Source organism: Hermetia illucens, chromosome 5 (assembly GCF_905115235.1).
Source record: "Hermetia illucens chromosome 5, iHerIll2.2.curated.20191125, whole genome shotgun sequence".
NCBI lineage: Eukaryota > Metazoa > Arthropoda > Insecta > Diptera > Stratiomyidae > Hermetia > Hermetia illucens.
In genome coordinates, this window is record NC_051853.1 from 11,699,265 (window position 1) to 11,725,858 (window position 26,594).

Consider the following 26,594-nt stretch of genomic DNA (forward strand, 5'->3'; position numbering starts at 1 on the left):
GTACGCTGGCGTGAATGAGTGCAATATATCTGCACAATGGTGGCAACCAGAGAAGAATTAATTTAGTGGTTTGGCGAAAATCTAATTTAATTTTATTCATTCGTTTCGGGGAAAAAAAATTAATAAAAATGTTAAATGCTTTTTCATTGAAAACGGCCACTGGAATTTTAGCTGATTTCCATTCTTTTTGGAGTGTAACAATGCCCACTCTCGGAAAACTTTCAACAAAAACCACACATACATGGAAACTTATCAAAAAAAATTATTAAAGATTTTATTATAATTTCGTTTGTAAGAATTATGACTCTCTAATGTGTCGTGACTTGATGTTCACTTTCACTATCTCCATCGTACAAGCTATTATCATCACGACATCCATACACCCGAGTCACGTTCACGAAAAACCGTAGACGGCCCGGATAAAAAAAAAACTTTAGTATCTTCTACGATGAAAGATTGCAGATAGAAATTGAGTTTCAAGTGATCTCTGGCTCCCATAATTCATGTCGATTCATCACCTGTCGGCCGGAAAAACATCCCACAACACACCGGCATCACTCATATTCGCATTCGGCCAAGATATCGTAAATCAGATATTTGACTCATTCTCATTAGCGCATAAAAAGATAAATAGAACAATTAGTGTGGATTTCTAAAAAGTCAATTCGTTTTGAATTAAACTATGATAGAAAGGGGGCACTATTGGCCGGCGCTAATGCTGTATTAGAAAGTAGTTTTCCGCCGGAGGAATGGACGATCTTGACCAACATTGTCTAATCAACTAACCACTTACAATTAAGAGTAAATTGCGTTTAATAAATAAATTCAGTTTACTTATTGCCAGTGCTAGATACAATGCTTTCTATTACACCTACTGTTATTCGCTTTTTTTTATTAATTAAATTACAATTGTAAATAATCAGAGGAAATATGCATTTCTTTCCTCATTTCTAGCAACGGCAGCCATGTTATGTCTACGCTATTTCTTCGAACCACATGAGTGCGTTAATCTATCTTTTTATGTCTTTTGTATTATTGTAATTTAAAATTACGTTAAATCAACATTTTAGCACAGAAGTAGTGAATTATTGTGGTCTTTATAAATGCCTGTATGTATCAAGGTCGATCAGGCGGTAATGTCCGTATTTTAATTGCTGTAGCCAGACTTAAACAGGCGGAGTCGGTTTGAGGAACAGAAAGAATGTTACCTTCCACCTTGCTCAGTTTCTCGTATATCTAGATTTAACCATTGTCAGCCATGTAGCATACTAGTCCCAAGTCCAAGTAAAGAAGGAAGGTTTGAGACGACGTATCTAGTACAATCCTCAGCCTTACACTGATAGACTACGCGAAGGAAGAGACAGCGACTGGCTTGGAACTATAGTCCCTACATTTCCAGGCTGAAAGGGAACAGAACTGTCGACATGTGCTGAGGATGATACGTCTGAAACATACATGATGACAGTCTACTATCCCAATAACGCTGCAATTTTGATGGGAAGCTTGCACCCCTTCTGACTACTCGAAACACAGATCTCCATACATGATTATGGAGAGTTTTTAGAAGCAAAGGGGAGATCAAAGGCAAACTTACCATGATCGGGGTAGATGCTTGATCCTTACAGGCAATTAAACATCGTACCTGCCTCTTCAATTACAGATTTGGTAACGTGCCTCTGCGCGTACCCAGAGAGAAACAAAGGAAAGATACTTCGAAGGACATATCAGGTGGGAACTTTATCGCCCATTTATGCCCCAAAGAAGCCGTGGAAGCCACACAGACTTAAAGGGTTGAACTGAGCAGGGAAGTGAAGGCTGGATGACCTAGACCTAGACCACCCAAGGCTCAAGTCAAACAACAAAGCGCGAAGAAGTGCCATGTCGGAGTAAGAGCTCAGGTAAACTTGAAAACTTAAAGAGTGTGCCGGAGACGACCTAGAGGAAGGGCTTTTCTATACCATCTAAAACAAGCCGGGAAACCGGAAGCTAGACGCTTCAGGTATGAAAGGTTCTGTGTATTTCTTTTACAACGAGATTTGAGTGTGCATTTGTCCCATTAGTAACACGTAATGTATGCATATATTATGTAGGAATATCCACTTTCAAGCGATATTGACATTCAAAGTCTTGAATTTGCACAGAAGCGACAGCTTCTGTGATCAAAGGGTAGTATAGGCCCCGGCGCCACAACCGGTATCCGGTCTAGGCCTGCCTTAATAAGGAACTCCAGACATCCCGGTTTTGCGCCGAGGTCCACCAATTCGATATCCCTAAATGCTGTCTGGCGTCCTGACCTACGCCATCGCTCCATCTTAGACAGGGTCTGCCTCGTCTTCTTTTTCTACCATAGATATTGCCCTTATAGACTTTCCGGGTGGGATCATCTTCATCCATACGGATTAAGTGACCCGCCCGCCGTAACCTATTGAGCTGGATTTTATCCACAACCGGACGGTCATGGTATCGCTCATAGATTTCGTTATTGTGTAGGCTACGGAATCGTCCATCCTCATGTAGGGGGCCAAAAATTCTTCGGAGGATTCTTCTCTCGAACGCGGCCAAGAGTTCGCAATTTTTCTTGCTAAGAACACAAGTTTCCGAGGAATACATGAGGACTGGCAAGATCATTGTCTTGTACAGTAAGAGCTTTGACCCTATGGTGAGACGTTTCGAGCGGAACAGTCTTTGTAAGCTGAAATAGGCTCTTTTGGCTGACAACAACCGTGCGCGGATTTCATCATCGTAGCTGTTATCGGTTGTGATTTTCGACCCTAGATAGGAGAAATTGTCAACGGTCTCAAAGTTGTATTCTCCTATCCTTACTCTTCTTCGTGTTTGTGTTTGACCAGTGCGGTTTTATGTTGTTGGTTGATTCGTCTTCGGTACTGACGTTGCCACCATATATTTTGTCTTGCCTTCATTGATGTGCAGCCCAAGATCTCGCGCCAATCAGCGCCTGCTCGATCTGGATGAAGGCAGTTTGTACGTCTCGGGTGGTTCTTCCCATGATGTCGATATCGTCAGCATAGGCCAGTAGTTGGGTGGACTTGAAGAGGATCGTACCTCTTGCATTTACCTCAGCATCACAGATCACTTTCTCGAGGGCCAGGTTAAAGAGGACGCATGATAGCGCATCCCCTTGTCGTAGACCGTTGTTGATGTCGAATGGTCTTGAGAGTGATCCTGCTGCTTTTATCTGGCCCCGCACATTGGTCAGGGTCAGCCTAGTCAATCTTATTAATTTCGTCGGGATACCGAATTCTCTCATGGCCGTGTACAGTTTTACCCTGGCTATGCTATCATAGGCGGCTTTAAAGTCGATGAACAGATGGTGCAACTGTTGTCCATATTCCAACAGTTTTTCCATCGCTTGCCGCACAGAGAAAATCTGATCTGTTGCTGATTTGCCTGGAGTGAAGCCTCTTTGGTATGGGCCAATGATGTTCTGAGCGAATGGGGCTATCCGGCCTAGCAAGATAGCGGAGAATATCTTATAGATGGTACTTTGTATGTATGAGACAGATAATGCCTCTTTGCCAGTCGTCAGGCATTGATTCACTGTCCCACACCTTGAGCACAAGTTGATAAACCACTTGGTGTAATTGGTCGCCTCCATATTTAATTAACTCGGCTGTAATTCCATTGGCTTCTGGCGACTTACGATTTTTAAGCCGATGAATTGCAAGGACTGTTTCTCCTATACTTGGTGGTGGGAGTATCTGTCCGTCGTCTTCAGTTGGCGGGACCTCCAACTCGCCGATGTTCTGGTTTAGTAGCTCATCAAAGTACTCAACCCGTCCCGATCCTTGGAGGCAATTAAACACCATAGTTAGTTAGTTTAGTTTGCTAGGAGGAGAGGGGGAGGGAGCCGCACTTCCGAGCACTCAGACCACTCTTAGGCCCATGGTACTATCCCCGTACATCGGCTATTCAATGGCTTCCCACCTACGGCATTCACAAGCTTTAGCAAATTAGAGAACATTCTCCAGAGACAAAGAGTGTGCAGTTTCTTCACTGAAGAAAACCTTGCTAAGGTGTCTTCGTCTGACTTCTGAGGAGGCCGGGCAGCTGCATAAGAGTTGCAGGGTCGTCTCCTCCTCCTCCTCACATTGGCTGCATATAACCGAAACCACCACCCCAATCTTTTCCATGTGGTAGTTTAAGGAGCAGTGTCCCATTAAAAGCCCTACTAGGGTTTTCATGTCCCACTTCTTAAGAGACAGTAAAAATGCCGCTCTAGTGACCCCAGGCTCTTTCACAAGGATTTCCGCTTCCCGGCAAAAGTCCAAATTTCTCCACTCGGCTGCGTCAATCCTTACAATTTCAGCCCTCAGAGTAGACTTGACAGTAGATAATTGGATTTCAAGAGCTGGTTCTGACCCCACCATGGTGGATCCAGACCTTCGGCGAACCAGTCTGTCAGCCTCCTTATTACCAGCGATGTTAGAGTGTCCCGGGACCTATACCAGGAATGTTTCGTTCAGTCGGCCTAGTTTCAACAGCACCTAATGACCACTCCACACCAACTGGCTTGATATGTCGTTGCTGTTTAGTGTTGATAATGCCGTCCGACTGTCGGCACAGATTCGAATGATGCGACCCATGCATTTTTGTCGCAAACATTCTTCTGCTGCCAATAAAATGGCATATATCTCTGCCTGGAATATGGTCGTCATTTTTCCGAGGGGTCGGCCCAGTTCTATAATCGGATTCCCCGAGAACACCCTGGTTGCAGGGGTGTTCCGCCCTCCCTGACTGACCCGTCGGTGAAGATTGTTAAGTCTGTAATCTGAAAAGACTCATGGCCCATGTAATCTGAAAAGACTTAACTTCGGGTTCGGGAACGCCGATAATGAGAAAAGTTCCCGGCCTATCGGCTCTCTCTCCTAGCAGCATTCAGGTGGAAGTGTTGAGGTAATTCTGCACACTAAGTTGTTCCAAAACGCCAACACCATTCCACCGCTCTTCTTCTGGAAGCCAGTGGAAGCACTTTTTTAACGATAGTAGCTCAGAGATCCTTTTCAAGGTTAGTCGCACACCCTCCCACACATCGTTGAGGGAGGAGCAGTATTGCCTGAACCACTCGTTCGTCTCTTCGTCGGCGAAGTTTAGCCGTAACATTTTACGGTATACACCTACCGACTCAAAGCAAAGCTTAATGCCTTGCGAGCATGCAGTGCAGAGTTCCCTCCTAAGCTGTTCGCACTGCTCGGTATCGAAACCGGATGGATTAGACTCGTTATACAGGACCCATCCATCGGCTTCGGTAGCCTTGGCTGCAAATGAAGGCCTAGCCGTTGCCGGCCGAACCCTCTTTGCTGCCTTTTGTGTCGAATAGTTAGGATCGTCCGAAGACCGCTACTGCCCCGAATGGTCCTTTCCCCTCAACCTTGGCATATCCCTTGGGTTGTACTTTGCCCAATGCCAGTTTGCCCGAAGGCGGTTTGCCCGGAGGCGGCTTACCCGGAGGCGGTTTTGCCCGAAGGCTTTTTTCTGTCCGTGGACAGGTGCTTACCCATGGGCAAGACTTTAGCCTCAGCTGGTGGCGCCGATTGGAGCCTGGGGTCAGGAGTGCTGACAGAAGGGGCCTGCTTCGGCTCATCCATTAAGGACTGAGTCCCAATTAGATTGATTCCCACCTGAATAAGTGGAGAATCTGACTCTAGACTCAGGTTCTCCATCGATGAGCTTAGGGTTGCCACTTCACTCGGGGTTGGATCGTCACGATGGAGGTTTAATTATGTTTGCTTACCAGGCTTTTGATTTTGGTTTTTTTTTTTGTAATTTTATCGGGAAAAGTAAGTCAATCTCGGCAGGGCCACTTTTTGCCGAGACAAGGCTAGTTGAAACTGAGGGTCGCCTGGTACCCAGAGTTCACCGTTTACGGCCACATCTTAACCCCTGTGACCATTCAGCTCTCTGCACGGTAGTCACTGCTTGGTTTGGGGTTTTGATTACCGCTTGGCTTCAAGTGTCACCTCCCGTTTCTAGGAGGATATTTCCTTACTGAGCTCCCTCACCACGACAAGGTACGTAATCGTCGAGGGAGATTAAACACCGTAACTTCCTTATTAACTACCGAATAGGTAACATGCCCTGCGCGTGCCTAGAGAGACACCAAGGAAAGATACTTCGGAGGATGAATCCGATGGGAAGTTTACCGAAAGCCCCAGAGAAATCGTGAAAGCCATAGAGGCTAAAAGGGCAGAACCGAGCAAGGAAGTGAACCAGCTACCACAGAAGATGGGAGGCTGGACGATCTAAACCTAGACCTTTCAGTGCTCAAGTCAAACAGCCTCGGCCTTGGTCCTCACACGACTTCCTCGTGAAACCGTTTTCAGAAGAAGGCTAGCTCGAGTCCCGCTCAAGAACCATAACCAGAAGGTCATACATATTCTGAGCAAGATTCCGAAGAATAAGGAGGCCGGTGCTTTCGGCGAGCGAGATGAAAAAAAAACCTGGTTAAATATCAAATAATTGTTGAAGAATATAACAGCAAGCGCATGGAGGACGAACAGAAGGCGTAGCCCAACCACTCCAAACGCAATCGATCTCAATACTAGGTGAAACAATAACACAAGCGGAGGAGAATGTGCAAGGGCTCGGACGCCAAGTAAGCTCTGCAAACCGGTAAGCAACAACAGCCGGCCAACGAGCCACGAGCTGCGAAACCCTTCAGCGACATGGCCAGGAGTCACTTACGTGTGGCACTGGTGGATGGCAATTCCACTAGCGCCGGAGATGCTGACCAGTACCAGGCTAGGTTGTCAGAGATGGTCATCGGGTATGTCCTGGACGACAAAGGCGAATGCACCGAATTCATCCCCTACTTCGATTTTTCACAGATGGTCCATGGGTTCCACGTTATAGCATGCGAGGAACAATTCTCCAGAAACTTTCTCGGTTCGTGCATCGCTAACAGCAGCGATGCCTGGGAGGGCAACTGAAAGCCATCCCATACAACGAAATTCCCAGGAGACCGGTCGCTGGCACTTTCAAAACCCATGGAACCCCAGGCGAACAGCCAACCTTTTCTGCTCCGCATAAACCCAGAGTGCCTGGAAGCACTAGAAAAGACAGATTACAAAGATTCGGAGTCAAGAATGCAAAAGCCAAAGTATTCTGCCCCGCGAAAAAGGGCGTCAACAATTCAGTCGACGCCACCAACAAACTGACGGGACTGACAAAGCTCCTACGCAAGCAGATCATGGTGAGGGTAGCGCAGATAAATCAGTAGCACTCGAACTGCGCCTCATCTAAACGGCTGGTCTGCCTCCTAGAGAAAGAAATCGTCATCGCACAAATACAGGAGCCCTGGATCGGAGGCGATCGAACAATCAAAGGGTTAGAAACAAGATAATTTAATTTATTCCACAGCGCAAGGAACTGACCTAGAGCATGTATTCTCACCAGGAATAGTGTGCACGATTTTCTGTGTCGGAACCTGAGTTCGAGCGTCCGAGTCGTAGTCAAACTGGAGCAAGTGGGAGCCGAGAACGTGTATATTTCTTCAGCTTACATGGCTCACAACCGATCAGCTCCGTCAGAAGAACAGTTAAGTCCTTGAGGGTTTAACGTGAGCACCTGTCTGGACTACTTAATCCTACGATCTTCTTAAGACACGAATTAATTTTGTGACCACAATCAGAGCCCCGCTGAGACAAGCAACAACGGTACAAATCTATACCAAGATCATGGCTTAGCATTCATACCGGCGGATGCAAACCTACCTAAATCTCTACCGAACTAAGGAGCACGGCACCCGTGTTGAAACGCAAAACCACGTCGAGGCCCGAGGGTCTCTTCTCGCTTGAACATAACCAACAACCCCCATGAAGCTCACACGCAACGGGAGTTCACCCAAAGTATGAGAGTCCAGGGGCTATCTGGGTTTCCATGGTACCAGTATACCCCTGGTGAGGTTTCGTGACCAATTTGCCACCTCAGATGAGTCCCCGTTCAGACTCGGGTCTGATCGCCCTGATTAGGCCTTTGGAGCATTCGCCTACTACTTCACGACCGGCAAGCCAAAGTGAGTACAGCGTCTCCCGGTGCCACCACTATGAAGGTTCTCCTCGGCCACTTGGTTTTGGTTTGGCCGACAGGGTTGCCGCTCCGTCTTCCTCACCGCCACCTCTGTGCACCCGCCAGAAGAACAGCAAAATTTAGCGTCCACCATCGCAATAAAGAAGTGCAAACTCTTAATAGGCTATAGACCTCAATGCTTTATGGCTGACTGTCTGAAGAAGTATAAGACTGCTAAGAGGCGGCCCTGGTTGGCCCCCCCATTGTCAGAACAGTGAAAACACCAGCGAGTCTTTGAGACTCAGTAGGATTCTGTCCAAAGAACGTTTCTAAAAAAAATTTGGATGATTCCTGAACAGAATCTTCTGGTGAAACCCTGAAGCGGCACTTCCTCGTTAACGAGGAGGACTGCGAGCCAACCCTTGCTTGGAGGGTATGTAGCCCTAGTCGTGCAAGACTATCAAATCGGTAACTACCGAAGATAAAATCGGCTGGACGCTAAACAGCATCTCCGCCCAGATGACATAATGCCGATCATTCTACCGAAGCAGCAAGAAAGGGTTGTGGCGTGACTTGTCGAGATTTACCGGGTTGTATCTCTTTGATATACATCTGGGAGGTAACCACTTGACCAGAGCATGAACCAAGGAGATGCCATATCTTCGGTGCTCTGATTGACAGGCCTATACAACCTTCTATGCCTGGAAGAGGACATATACAAAGAAACGGGGTCTTCGGCCGAGAATGGTTCTCTGGATGTGCACAACGGTGGTACGTCCGGATCAAAGATTGTCTGTGGAGTCGCTGCGGGAATTTCCTCTGATACACCTAGTATCTGTGTCGTTTAGTCTCTCAGCATTCACTAGTGTATTCCAAGTAGAAGTACTGATGATACAGGAAGCCTGTTGATGACTAGGACTTGATCTGAGCCCCAAGCCTGACATACCCGTCAGATGGAAGAACATTTCGCTCAGTAACGTTTTTCAGCGTCTATCTGACACTGGTCTTTCGACACAGATTTGAGGTTCTGAAGGACGCACTAGTTTTCGATAGAGCAGAGGGTTTTTGCGCAACATTTGCAATGCATCAACACATGAAATTTCGTTTGGAACACAAAATGTTAAACAATGTCTTTGCTAAACGTAACTCTATACCAAAATGTGGCTGGATTCGCCAGTGTATTCCAAGTACTAACAATACAGGAAGACAGTCGATGGCTGGGGCATGACATTAGCTCCAAACCTAACATAGTCATTCTGACCGGCAGCCAAGCGACCGTGTACTCAACGGTGGCTTCTTCCAGGCTGTGGAGATAGTGCAGTATCGTGCTGAAAAATCTGGGCAGCACGCTCAATGTCATCCTCCTCTGAATTTCCGGTCGTAGGAACATAGAGCACTGTTGAGGTATGGCTCTGCTTTTGGCAGTTCTTCGGCGGACACATGCTGACGACTGTCGCGGGTGGAATCTATTATACTCGCACTACTTAGTAGCTGTGGATCTCAGATGACGAAGACTCACCATCTGTACCACATCAAATAGGATTTGGTCCGCCTATAACAAACCCCGCTTGAGGGAGCTCTTGCGATTACAGCGGTCTGCATGAGACTAATCTATAGGAGACCATGCCGCTAGACTCGGCGCATACACTACTATTCGCAGAGAAGACGGAGAAACCCTCAAACACTCTAATTGCAGGGTGGGATAGTTGCTTGACTTGGCGAATGCTACAGGCTGGCTCTAAAGATCTAAGTCGGCTCGACTCTGCCTCTTCACTCTTACCACAGCATCCGTAGTATTAGACGTTTGTGGCATCAAAACGGCGCACTATGCCGCTAATTAGGCTCCTTGGAGCGGCAACTGAAACCACCCATGCCATACAGTGCGACGCGTAAGCGCGGAAAACACAATCGCAATTTAAAAAATTTTAATCATTTCGGAACTGATTCCTGGATAATTGACATTCACATAAAGTTAAATAAAATCTGAAGAGACGAAAGTTGAATATGAGGTACAATTAAATTAATAAAATACGACTTAACTCGAAACAAATTTTACTCCTCTTCGTCACCATCCTCTACATCTCCTTCCATCGGCGAAGATTCATCTGCGTCTGTAGTTGTCTCCTGAGGTTGGTATATTTCAGAATAATCAGTGCCACTCCCTAATCCCCTCACCCCATCATCTTGTGTTCCCATGAAAGCACCGAATCCAAAATTAAAATTCTCCAATAACTGATTTTCCTTCAAAGTATTGTAAAAATGCTTCCTCGCAGTTGTAGCGCCCAAAGATTTGTTCAAAACAGCTCTCCGCTGTCTTCCACGGTCCAGAAACTCGCTGAACGCTATGTCACTGGATATCGCGAAAGTACTTATGTATCTATCACATCTCTTCACAGCTTCCTCGTAGTTATCAGCACTGTCCAAAACATCTTCGGCTGATTCCGAAACCATTTCAAATCGTTCCTTATTTTCAACAATTACCGGGAGGAGTCGAGCACGTATGGAGGCCACATTTTCGCCAATGGTCCTGAAACTTTTCTTTATGGCTGCTTTCTTGGAACGTTCATATAACAGACGCTCCTTCTCCATTGCTGTTTGCTGAGATAGTTTCTCGTGATCGACAAGTCTTCGAGTCATTAGAACGTTGACCAGACGACGAAGGTTCATATCATCCCATTTCTTCTCCAGGCGCTCAGGAAGGTCAAACACAAGCTTTTTCTTCTCTTTCAGCTGGGACCTATAAGTACACGAAAAATATACTATAAACCTCTGGAAATTTACTTGGTACCTACTTTCTAGCTTCTTCTGCTTCTCGTTTCAAACGCGCCTCCTCTAGCAGTTGAGCCTCCTTCGCCAGTCGTTCTAATTCTTCTTGTGCCTCCTCTTCGAGCCGCTTTTTAGCGTTCAATATGTCCGCATTCTTTTCCAGCCAGGCGTTCTCCCATTGCCGGATCTTCTCTTTTCTAGTTTCTTCCCGATTTATAAGTTCAACCAAGCGCTAATAAATAATTCAGACGATAGTACCCACTTCAATCTACATGGAAGGATCAGAAAAAAAGTCAAGTCCTACCTCGGCTTCCATGGGTAACTTGCTCTTGAAAGCTGGCGGTAAAACCAATATTCGGAAGCTACTGTTGTAATCCCCAACTCCAATTATTTTCTGGGCCATTATAGGACAATGCTCCGTCAATGATGTGATTATTCCCCCACCAAGCATGTCAACCAAGCAAGCTTCATCAGTGCGAGCTAAAAAATTAATTTGTAAATTTGTCAACGTCCTTGTTGTTTTAAAGCCTCTTGCAATCTGTTTATGCAATGATCTGTCGAACATAAGCAGATCAAACCTCATTCTACATGTCCCAGAGAGACTAACGGCGTCTTGGTCTGTAACCCAGCACCCTTTGACACATTACCTCAGGCCAAACCTATTCAATGTAGGAGCACACACCCCGTAGTTCAGGGAGTCCCAGCTCAGCTTCCCTGCGCCTCTCTCCGATCCATGTTCCTCTTTTTCGCCTTAAGGATGCCTTGAGTATAGAGTCCCACTCAACTCCACGTGTCCTTGCTCTGTAGAATAGCATCAAATCTGGTGTCTGGAGGCACCTGGCACCTTTCCTCCGATAGATAAAGGCAATGGCACTCAACAATACTGCAGAAATATGTGCGGCCAACATCACCCACCATAACCTTCCAGTAAATGCAATCATGCGACGGTGACCTCCTGGTTTTGTGCAGGGACGACTGACCTATGACTTACCTCACCTGCTTTCGATTGAAAAACGGTCACACGTCTTTAAAGAAATGCGTGGTCCATTTACCCCTCTATTCTCTTTCTCACGATTGCCGCCACGCGGTCAAAGTGCGGACTCTCTCTTTACAAACGATGGCTCCCTTATTTCCATTATCTTTTCTGTATATAAACATACTCTGTGCAACTTAGAGAGCGATCAGAGTAGCTCCTGTTACAACCAATGCTGGTTGGCTCCGATACGGTGCGATAGGCAGACGCAACTCCCAAAGCCCCTCGCTATTGCACTTGTGCTAGGTGCCTTCTTAATAAAGGCGTCAGCCCATGGTTCGTACAGAATTATGGACTAAACCGCATTCATCAGCAAAGGACGTCTATTATATAAGAAACTTCCGACGTTGGCCATCAGCCCGCAAATTGCAAAAATTCCAGCTGTAGTGGTCCGTGGTGTTCTGAAGCTGCTGGAAGAAGCTCATCTTCGTGTATCATGATTTCGAGGTATTTCACCGCCAGCTTCGACTTTGCTTGGTCAGGACAACCAAGGCTCCTTACCCATGTCGATCCACCTCGACGCTTCCGCACTCAGCTCGATCTTATGATGTCCTTTTCGGACGTAGCTGCGGGAACAGCACCATTGCATATCATAGTTTTCCACTGCTGGGCGACAGTCGACGTATCAACTCAGAGAGCAATCCCGGTTCCCATAGTACCAGATAACCTGTGAGGCTTCATTGCCGATGCCCCTTCAGATGGGTCCTCATGCAGACTCGGATCTGATCACCCAAATTAGGCTTTGGAGCATTCACTTATTGCTTCACGACCAACAAGCCAGTGTAAGTGTAGCTTTTCCCGATGCCACAAAGTAGCTGCTCGCCCTTGAGCACCACTATGTAACACAGCATCCTTAACCTGCATCATAAACTGACAGTCAAAACCTTGCACGGGGGTATCTGTCCATCTTACGGAATTAAAGGCATTTCTGATATCCAGCGATATGGGGAGCACTATCCATCGAGATCGGTGGCTGTGTGCCTTGGCTGGACAAACTACATCCATGACCTCCAGAATAGCATCCACCATGGATCTCCCTGTTCTGAATCCGAGCTGCCTTGGGAATAAGTTCTCGACAGGACGAATCGCTTCAGCGAGCACTTTACGACTGTGTTAAGCATTCACAGAGGACGGTATGCCGGGTCTACCTTTCCCTTCAAGCGACAAGGAAAAATCCGCTCCTTCAAGCAAGCGTTGAACGTCCCGAGCTGCAGGTCTGGCCATTGGCGGAACACCAGTTTGTAAACTTCCGATAGGATCGCATCTGGAGCTAATGCCTCCTTGGTTTTCATAGCGAGAACCACTTCTTCGAGCTCTCTTATTGCGAAGGGAGCAATCCTCGAAGTTTTCCACGATGTAGACATCAACCCGTATGGGATGTTAGGGGAGTAATCCCCGTACAATGCGGTCCATCCGGTTGGTACTTACCATGCAAGGCTTCTGCAGAGCCCCGATTTCCCGGGTGACAAGTTTATAGCCAAGTTCCCACGGGTCCTCATTCACCTCGTTGACTAGGTTCTGCCAACTGCGAACTTTGCTTTTATTTGTTGCACTGCGGAATCTCTTTTTTGCTGATCTATACTCTGCCTTTATGGAGCACGCCTCTTCGCTGGCGTGTAAACGTTGTGCCAAACGGCGGAGCTTACGACACTCCCTCCATAGGTTGGCAATTTCTGCAGTCCACTAGTACATCGAGGGCTTGCCACGGCTGAGACACCTCGGTTGCATGAAAGCCTCGCTCCTCCGAGGCATGGAAGCCTCACACGCCGCGTTATCATGTTCGTCACTGAGTTGACGACAGTGTCAGCTGCAACGCTACCAGCCCCCAAAGCGCCCTTCAGCGCGACTCTGCCTATTCCAAGAGCTTCCACGGATTTCCCGATGTTTACCCTCGCGACTTTCCACACACTGAGAGAGCGCCGGGTTAGTGCACGCCGACAAGTGGTGTCATCCACTTCGAATGCCATGTACTAGTGATCCCTTGCCGAGAAGTCTTCTAGGATTCGCCACCCGTCCACCCATGGTGCCAGAGATTCCGACGCAAAAGTGATGTCAGATGCTGCCGACGCAAGCTGGGCGCTGAAACGTCGGCCTGGATCCAGCTTTTAAAACTATGAGCCCGGTTCTTGCCGCCATTTGCAGGATCCGTGTCCCTCTAGGGTCTGGCTGAAACATGTTCCATTCAAAGGCGTATTAAAGTCACCGCCTACCAGGATTCATCCTCTGTGTCCAAAACAGCGTCCTTCCAGCGTTCAAGCAGCGCAGAAAATCCGGCATTGTCTCATTCGACATCAGGTGAAAGTTATTAAACGTTATCCCTAAACACCGAATCGAACAAACCCATTCCCTCGGCCTTGGACAAGAACACGAAGTCGGACGGCTTCCCGGCAATGTTTGCTGATTAGCACTAGCTCAGTCTTTACCTAGCTGCTGGTGAGCATTTGCACTCCGGTTCATGTAGGATGCGCATCATGCTAGTCACGTTCTAGCGCTTTATAGTTCCGCCCTGAAGATTGGACACCGTCCCAAACCCGTGTGAGACTTTCTCACAAGACGCGCCATGATCCTTACAGAGAAAGCAATTTCGCTTGGTAACCTACCTGACCGCATCTGTGGCATGCTGTCCTCCTGTCGGGTCCCTTGCAATTTGCTAACGTGCATCCATAGTCCAGGCATTTGGCAGAGGTTACCAGGATTTGTACCCTGCACCCACCCACCGCAACGAGTTTCTGGCCTCGTGTATTCGCAGAAGTGATACCTACTCGGCCATTGGTTTCCTCTAAACATTCACGCATAATCGCCTCCTCTACTCTGACGTTTTCTGTAAGGCAGTGAAGAGCTCGGATTTCTAGAGAGCACATAGTCTCTAGACTAGAAACCAGAGCCTTCCCCCTAGTAATCTCTTGACCGTTCCGCGGAACATACTCTACGCTAGTCGTCTTCGAGCCTAGCTCGATGAGAACTCCGTCACCCTTCGTTTTCCGTACGAAAGACACTTCTGCTCCATTATCTTCGGGTTTCATCTTGTAGCGGATTTCACTGAGGACTTCCGCAAATATCTTGCTTTCCATGGGCCTAATCAGCAGAGTCGGGTTCCTCGTCTTTTCTGTTACTGGTTTTCGGTTTGTAGCCTCCTCGTCTTTGGACAGACGGGTCTCTGGCGGCGTAGCAAGTTCTTTCCTTTCGTCCTTCTTTTCCTACTTTTTTTGGGCCCTGGAAAGTGGCAACTACTTGGATAAAGTGTCTTTTAGGCGCTTCTTCGTCTTTCCGCCTTTTCCCCTGCTCGCTTGAAGTAGGCTATCTGCAATCCTTTTGGCGCTAAAAGTGTTCTCAGCGAGAAGTGAGGCTGTTTCTGTTTTCCTCGCGTCTTCTGCTGATGTTCACGTTCCCCTGTAGAAGGAGGTGCAGTCCAGTAGTTCCTCCAGTTCCAGCAGCTCATTTTTGACGCCTTTGCCGACGTTCTTCTGGTTGCCGACCGCATGCGCTTCACCACTGTCGCGCATTTCCTAATGAACCTTTCTTCTTCAGCTCTAGCTGAACTTCCACTTGGCTCATGCCAAAATCCACATGCTCAGATCTAGCGATTTTGACTGGGTTTTTTTCCGAAACGGGGACACTGCAGAGTATAGGAGTTGCCGTCTCCGCGCCGTCAGTCTCGTCACTTTGTCAGACCTTTTCCTTATTTAGGCGCCCCGATGTCACATCGTTTGTTTCAGCCGACTACACCCGAATACAGTCAACTTTTCCTCTTTCCCTGATGTTTCGTGCAATTGTTTAGCTTTGTTATGTGTGTTCTCCATGTGAATTTCACCAAGGTAGCGTGTGCAAGGGAGCGGGCCACAATAGTCAGGAACCGGTGTACCTTCGGATACAAAGCCCCTACGCCATTCTCCTGAGGTCAGGTCAGGATCTAGCCTTATGTGATCCTGGAACTCCTGTTTTACACAAAACCTTAACAAACATCTAAAACTAAACAAGATTCGAATCCAGGATCAAGTCAAAACTCTTCCTTAGAAATGATGAACCAGCAAGATCCCAAATGCCTCTACACCAGCCTGAGAAATGAACTGCTTACCATTCTTTAGATTGAGAAATAGATTATCTAAATTGTTCAATGATTCTTACCTAGCAAATCCCATGCTTCGAAAGTACCATCACTTCGGCATAAATACAAAATCGAAGGACGATCCAAACTCCACTCCAATCGGGTGATCGATGCCGGTCGTTTTCTCCAGAAAATCGGGGCCCACCAGCATCCTTCCTTCCAAATTGCCAAAACACATTTTCCACACGATGCAAACACGCTATCACAGAAAGGATTTCTTCGTATCTCAAACACTGGGCCATCATGGATTGGTACAAACTCTTCAGATGCCTGAACCAGCTCCTTATTGACCTCTGTCGATTGCACGAAGTCAAACCCTTCCCATACGAATTTATGTAAATTGCCCAACATTGTTGAGACAACCATATGCTGCTCGAAGGATATGTTCTCCACCGGTTTCACCTTGATTGCGACTCGCACTGATATCCTTCGGTCTTGTATCTCTTCTGCGAGATACTCAAACTTACCACGATTAAAGAGCATCGAAGTCAGGGGCTCCTTATGCTCTATGATATACTGAGGCCTGAAAATTCGATCATATTTCTTGTACTCTGAAACATCTTGGATTAACTGCTTCGGCACGTTTCTGTGAGCGCTGGCAGCTAGACGCTTCTTGTCTACAGGAGCGTCAAGATTCCAGAATGCTATGGTACCCCCTATCGAACAGGAGACAAAGAACCGATTCTTCCCTTCAGACACTCGGGCTTGACCCGTGGCTGTGATATAATTTCCTTGTGCCAACCATTTGATGCTGGTTACCGGACCTGCGTGGGAAAATGACAAGGCGCTAACCGCAGCTGGACGAACCACAACTGCTTCGTTCATGGATTTCGTCCAGTTTAAATATTGCTGCATGATATTTCGGTAGCGAATCTGCGATGCCGTAAGGACCTCTTCGACTTCACCTCTAGCAACACGATTTTGCATGTCCCAAATTATGACCTGCCCATTCATTGTGCCACCAACAAGGATATTTTCATCGTAGGGGCAGAACGATAAGCATGTCACCTCTCGTGGGGTTTCAAATTCAAATTTGTGGTGCAAGGAATCATCGAAGCTCCACATGAGGACAGGATTCGGCTCCACTACGGCGCGTTTGACCACATCCACATCGGATTCACCTAGTGAAGGCATTTCATTGGAGATTCCATTCAGATTGTTTATAACTAATAAAGGCAGATAAGGGTGACAAAGGTCCTTACCAGGTTCAATGGAATTCAGGGTCGTAAAAGAGTAAGAGGTTACGAGCAAGCCAGACAGAGTGGGATACCAGTCAACGGCGCAAACATATCGATTAATACTCCGCGATATATTGGCAAAACATAAAATCTCTTTAAGGTACGGCACAGAGTATTTCGTAACACTTTCTGAAGATATCAGTGGATAGTCATTCCTGAAAAAATTGAAGATAAGTCTCACAAAGAACATAGACTTCAAAACCCTGACAGCGCTTTGGAGAACTCAATAATATTTTCCGACCCCGCAGTCAACCACTTACCTATACATGTCGACCTGGTTGAACTCTAGCGTTTCCAGTAAAGCTTTCACCTGATCAGACATCTCTGGGGGTGGTTTTACCGGTGCTGGTTCTGGCGTTTTGGACTCTTTTGTCGAACTGCCTGGTCGACTGGCTGGCTTAGGTTTTTGCTTTTTCTTTTTGCCATCTTCGTCTTCGTCATCATCAGATTTATCTAGTCCTTCATCTTTAAAATAGAAAATTTTCCATATTAAGAGAGACATAATTGGGAGACCCACTTCCCCTCACTTACCATCCGGATTGATTTCGTACAAATACTGGGACCAGGCATTCGATGGGAATGTCGGATCGGTTTGTTGCTCCAAGCTCACCATTTTAGGAGCACTCTGGATAGCGGCATCAATACGTTTCCTAAAAACATTTTGAAACTTCTTATCGCCCGGCACTAGCTCCACATAACCATCGCGAACATCTCCAGTGAAACGATGTCTGAACATGACCTCTGAATGTTTTATCGGATAAACGCTCTGAATCTCAACATCCACCACTGTTTTCTGTTCACGCGGAAGTCCCAGTTCTACTTCAGCTTCGCTGCCAAGCGAGACCCACCGATTTCCTTTCTTTACCATGGCTTTATTGAGAACCCAACGCTGATATGTCTCAATAGTTTTAATGATATCACTGGCTCTCTTAGTGGCCTCAGGTGTTGTGTAGACCAGAAAAACATCATCATCTCCGGAGAGAGCCGAAGCGTATCCAAATAAGATCCAGTCGTCAGGTTTCAGGCCTGGAAACTTTTCCTGAGGTTGCTCTTCGCCGGTGTCGAAAGGTTCGTCTGGGAGGTACTCACGAGCTACTTTGCATTTGACTTGTTTCCATGGGAATTCAGAGCTTACATTGACGCCAACTTTCAGTCCCATGTCCTTTTGTTGCCGCTCACTGAAATAAGTAGAGGAAGTGGTAAATAAATAATCTGTAGACGTATAAATATACGGAGTTGCCAAATCTCCCAATAAGAGGGAAGTTCGACGGAGGTACTACAGAAGTGACTGCGGTGAGAAGAGCAAGGAGGCAGAGTCCAGCCAGCTCTAATATTCAAAGTCAGCCCGTAGAGATCTCTCTGAGGTCCTCAAAAAATGGTTTACCTAGTGCCCGTAGCCTACCTCTAGCAAAAGGTGGACAATCGCAGAGGAAGTGCCTGAGGGTTTCTCCCTCTTCCCCGCAGGTTCGACAATGTAAATTGAAGGGTATGCCGATTAAAAGCATAGTTGCCTATAGGCCCTTGCCTCGTGCAGACTGACGTAATCTTGTATGCATTAGCACGCGTTTGGCACAAAAGCTCTCGTGCTCGCGGTTTGTTCTAGGTGGGCCAAATCCTCATTGACTTGGCCCATGTGGAAAACCTTCGCCATACAAGGTCCGTGTCTGCTAAATACCCACCGAAGGACTGCCAAGAGCAGATCCCCGCCTGGCCATTCTGTAAGCCCGCTCATTCTCCCCTATATTCCTATAACCGGGAACCCAGAAGAGGGTGACCTTGAGCGCGTTTTTGCGCTGCCCTACCAGCCTGGATGATGTCGCTGAGTACAAAACCTTAATAGTGGCTTGGTTGTCGGTCAGAATGGCTACGCTACGTCTGGGCCTCGAACCATGCCCCAACCATCGACAGGCTTCGACTATCGCCAGTACTTCCGCCTGGAATACACTGGCAATTCCTGGGAGACCGTACCAGAGAACCATCCTCAGGCTGACACCACATTTCTTTGCAAAGGTCCTCTTGCAGACATGAAAAGCTATACAGGCCTTCTTAACTCACAGTTTTTTGTGTGAAGGGAAACATCCCTGACACCAGCATCGCTAAATCGTCAGCATACGTCACCACCTTCTCCCCACTCCTGTCCAACAACCATAAAATTTCGTCCATCATTATCAATCAGACCATTGGAGAGATGGTACCACCACTCTGGGGTTTACCTCTGCTCACAGCTCTGGTCAAATGGTTTCCTCCCAGATCACACTGAATTATTCTGGTTCTTAGCATGGATGGATAGATGGAAAAGTTACCTTGATAGCGTTAGTGCTAACGTTGTTGAATCCTCCCTCTGTATCCAGGAAGTCAGCTAGAATATACTGCTTGCACTGTAGTGACCGCCCAACCGTGCCTATTACCTCGTTGAGAACGGTTTGAGCGGTTTAATCGTCCTTAAATGGACGTCCAGGACATGCTCTATGGTGTTCAACACGAAAGAGGTGAGGCTGATTGGCGGCAAGTCCCCCGCGGATTCATGGTCGCGCCTGCCTGCTTTCAGTATGAAAACCACGCGTGCGCATCTCCAAGGTTGTGGTACATATCCCAAAAAGATATAGCTCCGGTAAATCTTGACAAGTCACGGCACAACCCTCTCTTCCTGCTTCTGTAGCATGACAGGCAATCTACCATCTGGTGTCCGCGAAAGTACTGTTTATAGCCCCGGCGATTTTATCTTCGGTGATTGTCGATTTGGTAGTCTCACACGACTGGGACTGCATACTCTCTAAGCAAGGTTCTGACTCACAGTCCTCTGGATCTGTAGTCAGACACTGTCCAGTTCTCCACCTTAAGAATAGGATTCTTAGGGTTGGTTAGTAGTAGTAGTTGAGCTCCGTTCCGAACTGCCTCAAAGCGTATGCATTGCGTCATAGACTATCAACACGTTGACCTTTTTGGCTGCTATAGTGGACGTCAAATGTTGCTGTTCTTCTGGCGGAGCTGATTGGCCATGTGCCATGTAACCCGAAGAGGGGAGGGTTACCCAGAAATAGAACTGATAAGACGAGAGATAAAGTTACGATGCAGGGCCTCAGAAATCCAGTACCGGCAGTTTTTGAAAGTGGGCAAACTGGCTCCCGGCCGTCGATATCCAATGACCACAATGCCTCAATAATAGGAACCTTGGGAGGGAGTGGAGCTGGTTCCATTGATAGATCCTTTCAAAAGAATTCACGGGAAAAAGCTCTCGGATTGAAAATGTGACCCCCAAGTGTAGAGTGCTCTTTCAGAGGAAAGAGCCGCGGGGCTGCAGTGAACTTAACATACGAGACAGCCGATTTAGTCAGAAGAGTTGCTTGGCAAATTAGTGAAGACTACACTGACAGTAACCACAAAGCAATCTGCATGGGGATCAAAGATGAATTAAACTCCAAAAGAATTCTCACAGAATACTAGGTGAAAATCAGGTTTGGATGGCAAAAGTTTTCAAGTCGGACAATTTCTCTGCAACGCTCATGCCTGATAAAACCCTGAACTTTGTGTCCATAGAAAAAGTTACCCATATCACCCAATTGACAGTACCCTACGCTACTATGCCCAGAAGGCGACTACTTCCCAATAGGCAACCCAACTACTAGCGAAACAACAAAACCGCATGTTTTTTAGAGTCACATGTTTCCGGGCAAAAAGGCTTTACCAAAGGTTTAGCGGAAACTCCGATAGCGGCCGACATGAAAATCCTGGGTTTTTTATTTGAGTACCTGCCGTGTAGGCATAATCCTACGGTCCTCTTCGGACAGGGATTAATTTGAAGACCACAATTGCAGCCCCGCCATGACTAGCACAGCAGTACTGGTTTATACTGAGTACAAGCTCAGAATTCATACTAGTTGATGGGAGACATATTTAACACCTCTGCCGCAACTAAGGGGGCTGAAACTCCACGCTTGAACCCGCGAGGGGCTCTATCTGTGATGTGGCACAACCACCTTGCAACTCCCACAAGGTGGCAAACCGCATATAGCTAGGATCTCTTCTTGAACATATGCTCTCGGAGGGCCATTCGGTTTCCAATGGTACCAGATAACTTCCGAGTGAAGCTTCGTGCCAAAAGTAACTTCAGATGAGTCCCTTGCAGACTCGGGTCTGATCGACCTTCTCGAGTACGTATGGACAACACTTCCCAACGAGTTAACTGGAACCAGCTCGGTGGGCAAAACCGCAACGAAACCTTTCCTCGAGTGCATTTTTCAACGTCTTCTTGAAGCCGGACTTCTCCTAAACGTTGAAAAGTGCAGATTCCTACAGAACCAGGTGAAATTTCTCGGGAACTTAGTAATCCCTGACTGTATACAACCTGACCCAGACATGGTTGAGGCGATTAAGAGTTTTCCACTACCAACCACGGAGAAAGATCTGCGAAGGTTCTTGGACATTTTAAATTTCTATCGTTGTTTCTTGCCCAGGGCCGCTCATCATCAAGCGATCTTGAACGCCTACTTGTCTGGGCCCGAAACTAAGCACTCCCGCGAGGTTACTTAGCCTGCTGAGGCCGTCCACGCGTTTGAGATAGTCAAACAGCAGCTTATTAAGGCAACGCTGCTAGCATTTCCTCGGCCAGATGCTCCCCTAGCTGTGTTCGTTGATCCCTCAGATACTGCGTTAGACGCCGCTCTGCACCAACGAGTGAATCAAATCTGGCAACCGTTGAGGTTCTTTTCAAAACAGCTCAACCCAGCTCAACGCAACTACAGCGCCTACGATCGTCAACTACTCGCCGCGTACCTCGCTATAAAAAAATTCTACTCCCTGGAGGGCAGGCTGTCCACTGTGTTCACAGACTACAAACCCCTAACTTTCACGCTTAGACAAAAGCCCGACGAAGTGTCCCCTCGCCAACTTAGGCACTTGACTTATATCAGCCAGTTTGTCTCCAAGTTCGGAGGTGACAGTCCCCGCCTCGGTCGTTTATACGGCAATCGCCGAGGAACAAAAAGACAACGCAGAGCTTCGGAGCCCGAAGGCAAACTCCAAATATAAGTTGAAGGAGTTTCCTATTTTCAGCTCAAACTTCTATTTACTCTGCGAGATTTCAGGCAAAGGACCCAGGCCATTCATTCCGGCCAATTTTTCTTCTTTTTCTTCAGCCTTTGTCCCGTTCACAAGCGGGGTCGGCTCTCATTCCGGCCAATTTTTGATGGAAAGTATTCCACGCAATTCACGATCTAGCGCACCCAGGCATCAGGACGACGAACCAGTTGGTTACTGGAAAATATTCCTGGCCGTCCATGAACAAGGATGTGGACAGACAATGCATCGCGTGCCAGAAGTGCAAAATCAATAAGTACGTTCGAGAGGAAGTAGGTGTATTCCCTCAGTCAACCAAGCGCTTTCACTCCATCCATCTCGACATCATCGACCCTTTGTGAGATTCGCACAGATTCAAGTATGGCCTGACAATTATCGGCAGGTTTGAGCGGTGTCCTGAAGCAACACCTCTGTCTGACATTAATGCACAATCAAATGTCGAGGCCCTCTGCTGAGAGTGGAAGAGTTGATTCCGTGCTTTGGTGTTCCAGCCGTCATCATCACGGACCAGGAAATGCAATTCGGAGTTAGGAAAGCTCCTTGGCTTTAACCGGCATAGAACTACTGCATACCATCGACAGTCCAATGGTATGCTGGAACGTTGGCATCAGACGTTGAAGAGCACTCTAATGACTCGCGGCGATCCGTCGTGGTCGCGGTCCTTGTCTTTCGTCCTCCTCGGGCTCCGTACAACCCAGCGAAAAGAGTTCGCGGCCAGCCCCACGTAGATGGTTTACGGGGAGAATATGCGCCTCCCGCTGATCCTGTTCTGGACATCAAAGCAGGGTTGAATGACTCTAGAATGCTGCGTCTGCTTAAGGGCGGGGCGACTCCGCCGAACCGACACGCGGCATGGAAGGTCAACACCACCACGAATCTCGAGACGTGCAACCAGGTCCTCATCAGGGTGGACGCCCCTCGCGAACCGCTGCAACCACCATACGAGGGCCCCTTTAGAGTATTTGATCGAAGAGAGTACTCATTCAAGCTCAACGTACGAGGCGGACTCAAATGGGTCGCTCCCTATCAACACTGAGGATTTTCGTATTGGGGTGGACTTTGGGGATTACCAGCCCAGCAGGTCTGTCCCAAGTCTGGGTCGGGTGCAGAATTTCTGGTATAAGAAATTCACCACAGCCGGTTGGAACACAGCATAAATCAGGTCATTAGTCGGACGAAGGAATTTCCACCCTTCCTCACTGCGGGGATTACCTACCTTATTCTTAAGAAGGACACAGCGCAGGACCCCGCAGACACAAGGCCGATTACTTGCTTACTAGCCCGCTACAAATTCATTACGTCCATTATTAGTGGAAGGGTCAGTGCGCACCTCGAGACCAACAACATTCTGTCCAAGGTGCAGAAGGGCTGGCGAATTGAGTCAAGGGGTTGCAAAGAGCAACTCATTATCGACTCGATAGTTGTAGGACAAGTAACTAGAGACCAAAGAAACCTCTTTAGTTGCTATATCGATTATGCCAAGGCCTTCGACAGGGTCCCGCATACCTGGCTGATCGATGTCCTATATCTGTATTGCATTGGTCCGAAACTAATAGAGACCACCTTATCAGTGTCTTCATCTGAGGGTGCCAATACCTTAGAGCCTATCCATATAGGGAGAGGTACCTTCCAGGGGGATTCGTTGAGTCCCCATCGGTTTTGCATGGCACTACTGAATGATGCTAGAGGGCATGGTTTTGCAATAAAGTATGGCCTACGTGCTAAGTGCGAACTGACACACTTGACATCAAGCTCTATGCTGGTACTGACGACCATCTTAGAAATCTGTTGCGAATAATAGAAATGTTCAGCCGTGATATTGGGACGGAGTTTGGATTAGACAAGTGTCGAAACCAAGCCATCCGCAAAGGTCATCACGAGCTGCATGCCAGACATAGCATTGGTTACCTCCACATCCAAGCTATGACCGAGACAGACTTCTACAAGTACCTAGGAATTCTGCAAGGAACCCATGCTCAGGTTGGTGATCTGAAAGATGCTCTGCTGTCCGAATTCCTACGACGTGTCAAGCTGGTGCTGAAATCGCATCTCTCTGGGAAGAATAAAATAAGCGCGATGAATGTATTCGCTACCCCTTCTCTGGCTTATGCAATCGGAATATTGCCGTAGACGAAGAACGATCTGGAAAACGTATAGCGGCGGATACGGACAACTGTGTCCAAATTCCGAATGCATCATCCAAAGTCTGCCGTGGAGCAGATGAACCTGCCTCGTGACATCGGAGGTAGGGGCGTGGTTGACGTGGCGGCACAACATCATCGCCAAGTCGACTCGCTGCGCCCTTGCATGCGGCTGCCTGTAAGTCATACTATGAGCTGACTCCACTTAACTTGAAGGATCGATCTTTCAATTCTCTGAGTGGAGTGAAGTCGGACCAAGAGCAGATCAATGAATGGAAGTCGAAGGCAATGCATGGTAAACACGTGAATTGTCTTTGGCAGCCATTTGTCGATTTGCATTTGTCAAACAGATGGATGTGTGCTGGGGAACTCTTTGCTGAGACGCAGGGGTTCATGTGTGCCATTCAGGATGGCGTTGCAGCCACACGAACTCATAAAAACTCATATTAAAAGAGCGGGTGGAGAACGACCAGTGCAGAATGTCTGGTTCGGCGTTAGACCATGTCATTTCTGGCTGCACTGTAATGGCACCAGTGCAATACATCCCCCATAATAGCAACATTGAACGGTAATACGTGGAGAAGAAGGTGAACAATGAGCCACTGGCTCGGGAATTCAAAGAAATTTGGCGCCTCGAGCGCGTGTTTGTAGTTTCCATAATATTGTCAGCTACAGGTGTTGTACCTAAATCCCTCACGGCTTCCCTTGATGTGATGGGACTCTCACACAGTCTGGTTCAAACCATGCAGAAGTACACCATTCTGCATACGTGCTTAATGTTGCGGGGAATACTCGATGGATTGACCTACCACCGGCCACTATCACCAGCGCCCCTTTAGTTTTTAAGCAGATAGGATCATCCGAGCCTCAATACTTGGTACTTAGTGCTAGTATTAGGTAAAATCCGGTATCTGCCGAGATTGTGACAACTTGGAAATAAAAGAATAATAAAAGACAATGCTCTTTGATTGGGGAATAAAGCCCCCATAGCCTAATATTTTCCAAGTTTAGGTGCTAAGCCCTAAATGAAGGGTCCGTGGACCAAAAAAAAGAGAATAAGTTGCTCCCTATTTGGTCCGGTTCGATATCAAGTGGACGCAGACTCAAATCTGTAAACAACACACTCCCAGTTTTCTAGAATGCAGGGAAACAACCCTTCTATAAAGGTCAGTCTCGTCCCAGGCGCCCATCCATGTCAAACATCAGAAAAGTGAGAGAAATGATGCTCGAAAATCGCCATACCAGCGTAAGAGACACTGCTAATGAATTTGGCACTGCATATGGAACTGCCCAGCATACCATGGTGGAAATTTTGCATATGAGACGTGTTGCATTCCGGTTCGTCCAGAATTTCGAACAAAAACCCTGACCTGTCAAATCAGCAATGGTCCGAGTGGCACACTTCGAAGTCGAGGTGATGTCGAAAAAAAACAAAATGCAACGAAGGAGCTAAAGGCCATCCCTTGTCGGCCTACCAGTGATGTATGGAGGAGTGGCTGAGCCGCTGGCACATGTGCATTCCATCTAATGGATGTTATTTTGAAGGAGATAAAAGAATTTTGCTTGTAAATCAAGTGGTTTTGATTTTATTTATAAATGTTTAGTACTTTATGGATTCTCACGAATCAATGGCTATGATTACTTCCTCGCTCATTTCAATAAAAACCGTAAACAAAAGGGCATCTTACTCACTCCAGAACGACTTTATAACATCCCGGCAAATCCATAAGCAAATTCCATGCATCTTCCACATCGAAATCTCGCAAATAATCGAAATTTTCATCAGAAATCGCCTCCGCCACGTATCTGGGCTTCTTCTCGGAACTGAAATCAAAATTTCAATAATTCACTGAAAATGAAGGAAAATGAGAGTTACATACGCAATTGAGGGCCCATCTATCAAAGAGCCCCGATCCTCTTCTTCTAATCTAGTCGTTAATTCCGATTTTCTGGATCCCATTTTGCCGACAATCCCAGACAAATCCTGACACCAAATATGGACTTTTTGTAACGGACGTCGGTTACTGATCCTCCAAGAACAGCTGGGTAACGTAGAGCTCGACTAATTTCTTGCTAAGATGACAACTAGCAACAAATTTATGTATCCAAGTAAAAAATGCAACTTTATTGACATTACTTTGAGATTATTTGATCAATAAAATAGTCGTGAATTAAAAATCTCCATAACGAAATATTTTCCCGCCTTGAAA

At 47.1% G+C, this 26,594-nt stretch overlaps 1 protein-coding gene across 1 annotated transcript; it reads right to left on the reverse strand.

Annotated features, from left to right (window-relative positions):
* Nucleotides 1–9,936: 9,936 nt before the first annotated feature.
* LOC119658485 (dynein intermediate chain 3, axonemal) lies at nt 9,937–26,540 on the reverse strand. The gene is made up of 9 exons (XM_038065930.1): nt 26,265–26,540; nt 26,077–26,208; nt 17,699–18,345; nt 17,428–17,632; nt 17,132–17,322; nt 15,950–17,050; nt 11,096–11,271; nt 10,818–11,023; nt 9,937–10,762 (listed from the first exon to the last, which is right to left on the reverse strand). Exons 1-9 carry the CDS (start codon nt 26,342–26,344, stop codon nt 10,078–10,080), a joined length of 3,423 nt encoding a protein of 1,140 aa, XP_037921858.1. The 5' UTR covers nt 26,345–26,540; the 3' UTR covers nt 9,937–10,077.
* Nucleotides 26,541–26,594: the final 54 nt, after the last annotated feature.

Excerpts from the sequence above, each read along its gene's own strand:
- LOC119658485 (XM_038065930.1), bottom strand. The coding sequence starts at position 26,344 with ATGGGATCCAGAAAATCGGAATTAACGACTAGATTAGAAGAAGAGGAT. Across the intron at positions 18,346-26,076 it reads TGTTATAAAGTCGTTCTGGA|TGAGCGGCAACAAAAGGACA; the intron begins GTGAGTAAGATG and ends TACTTATTTCAG. Across the intron at positions 11,024-11,095 it reads AGTTACCCATGGAAGCCGAG|CGCTTGGTTGAACTTATAAA; the intron begins GTAGGACTTGAC and ends ATTATTTATTAG.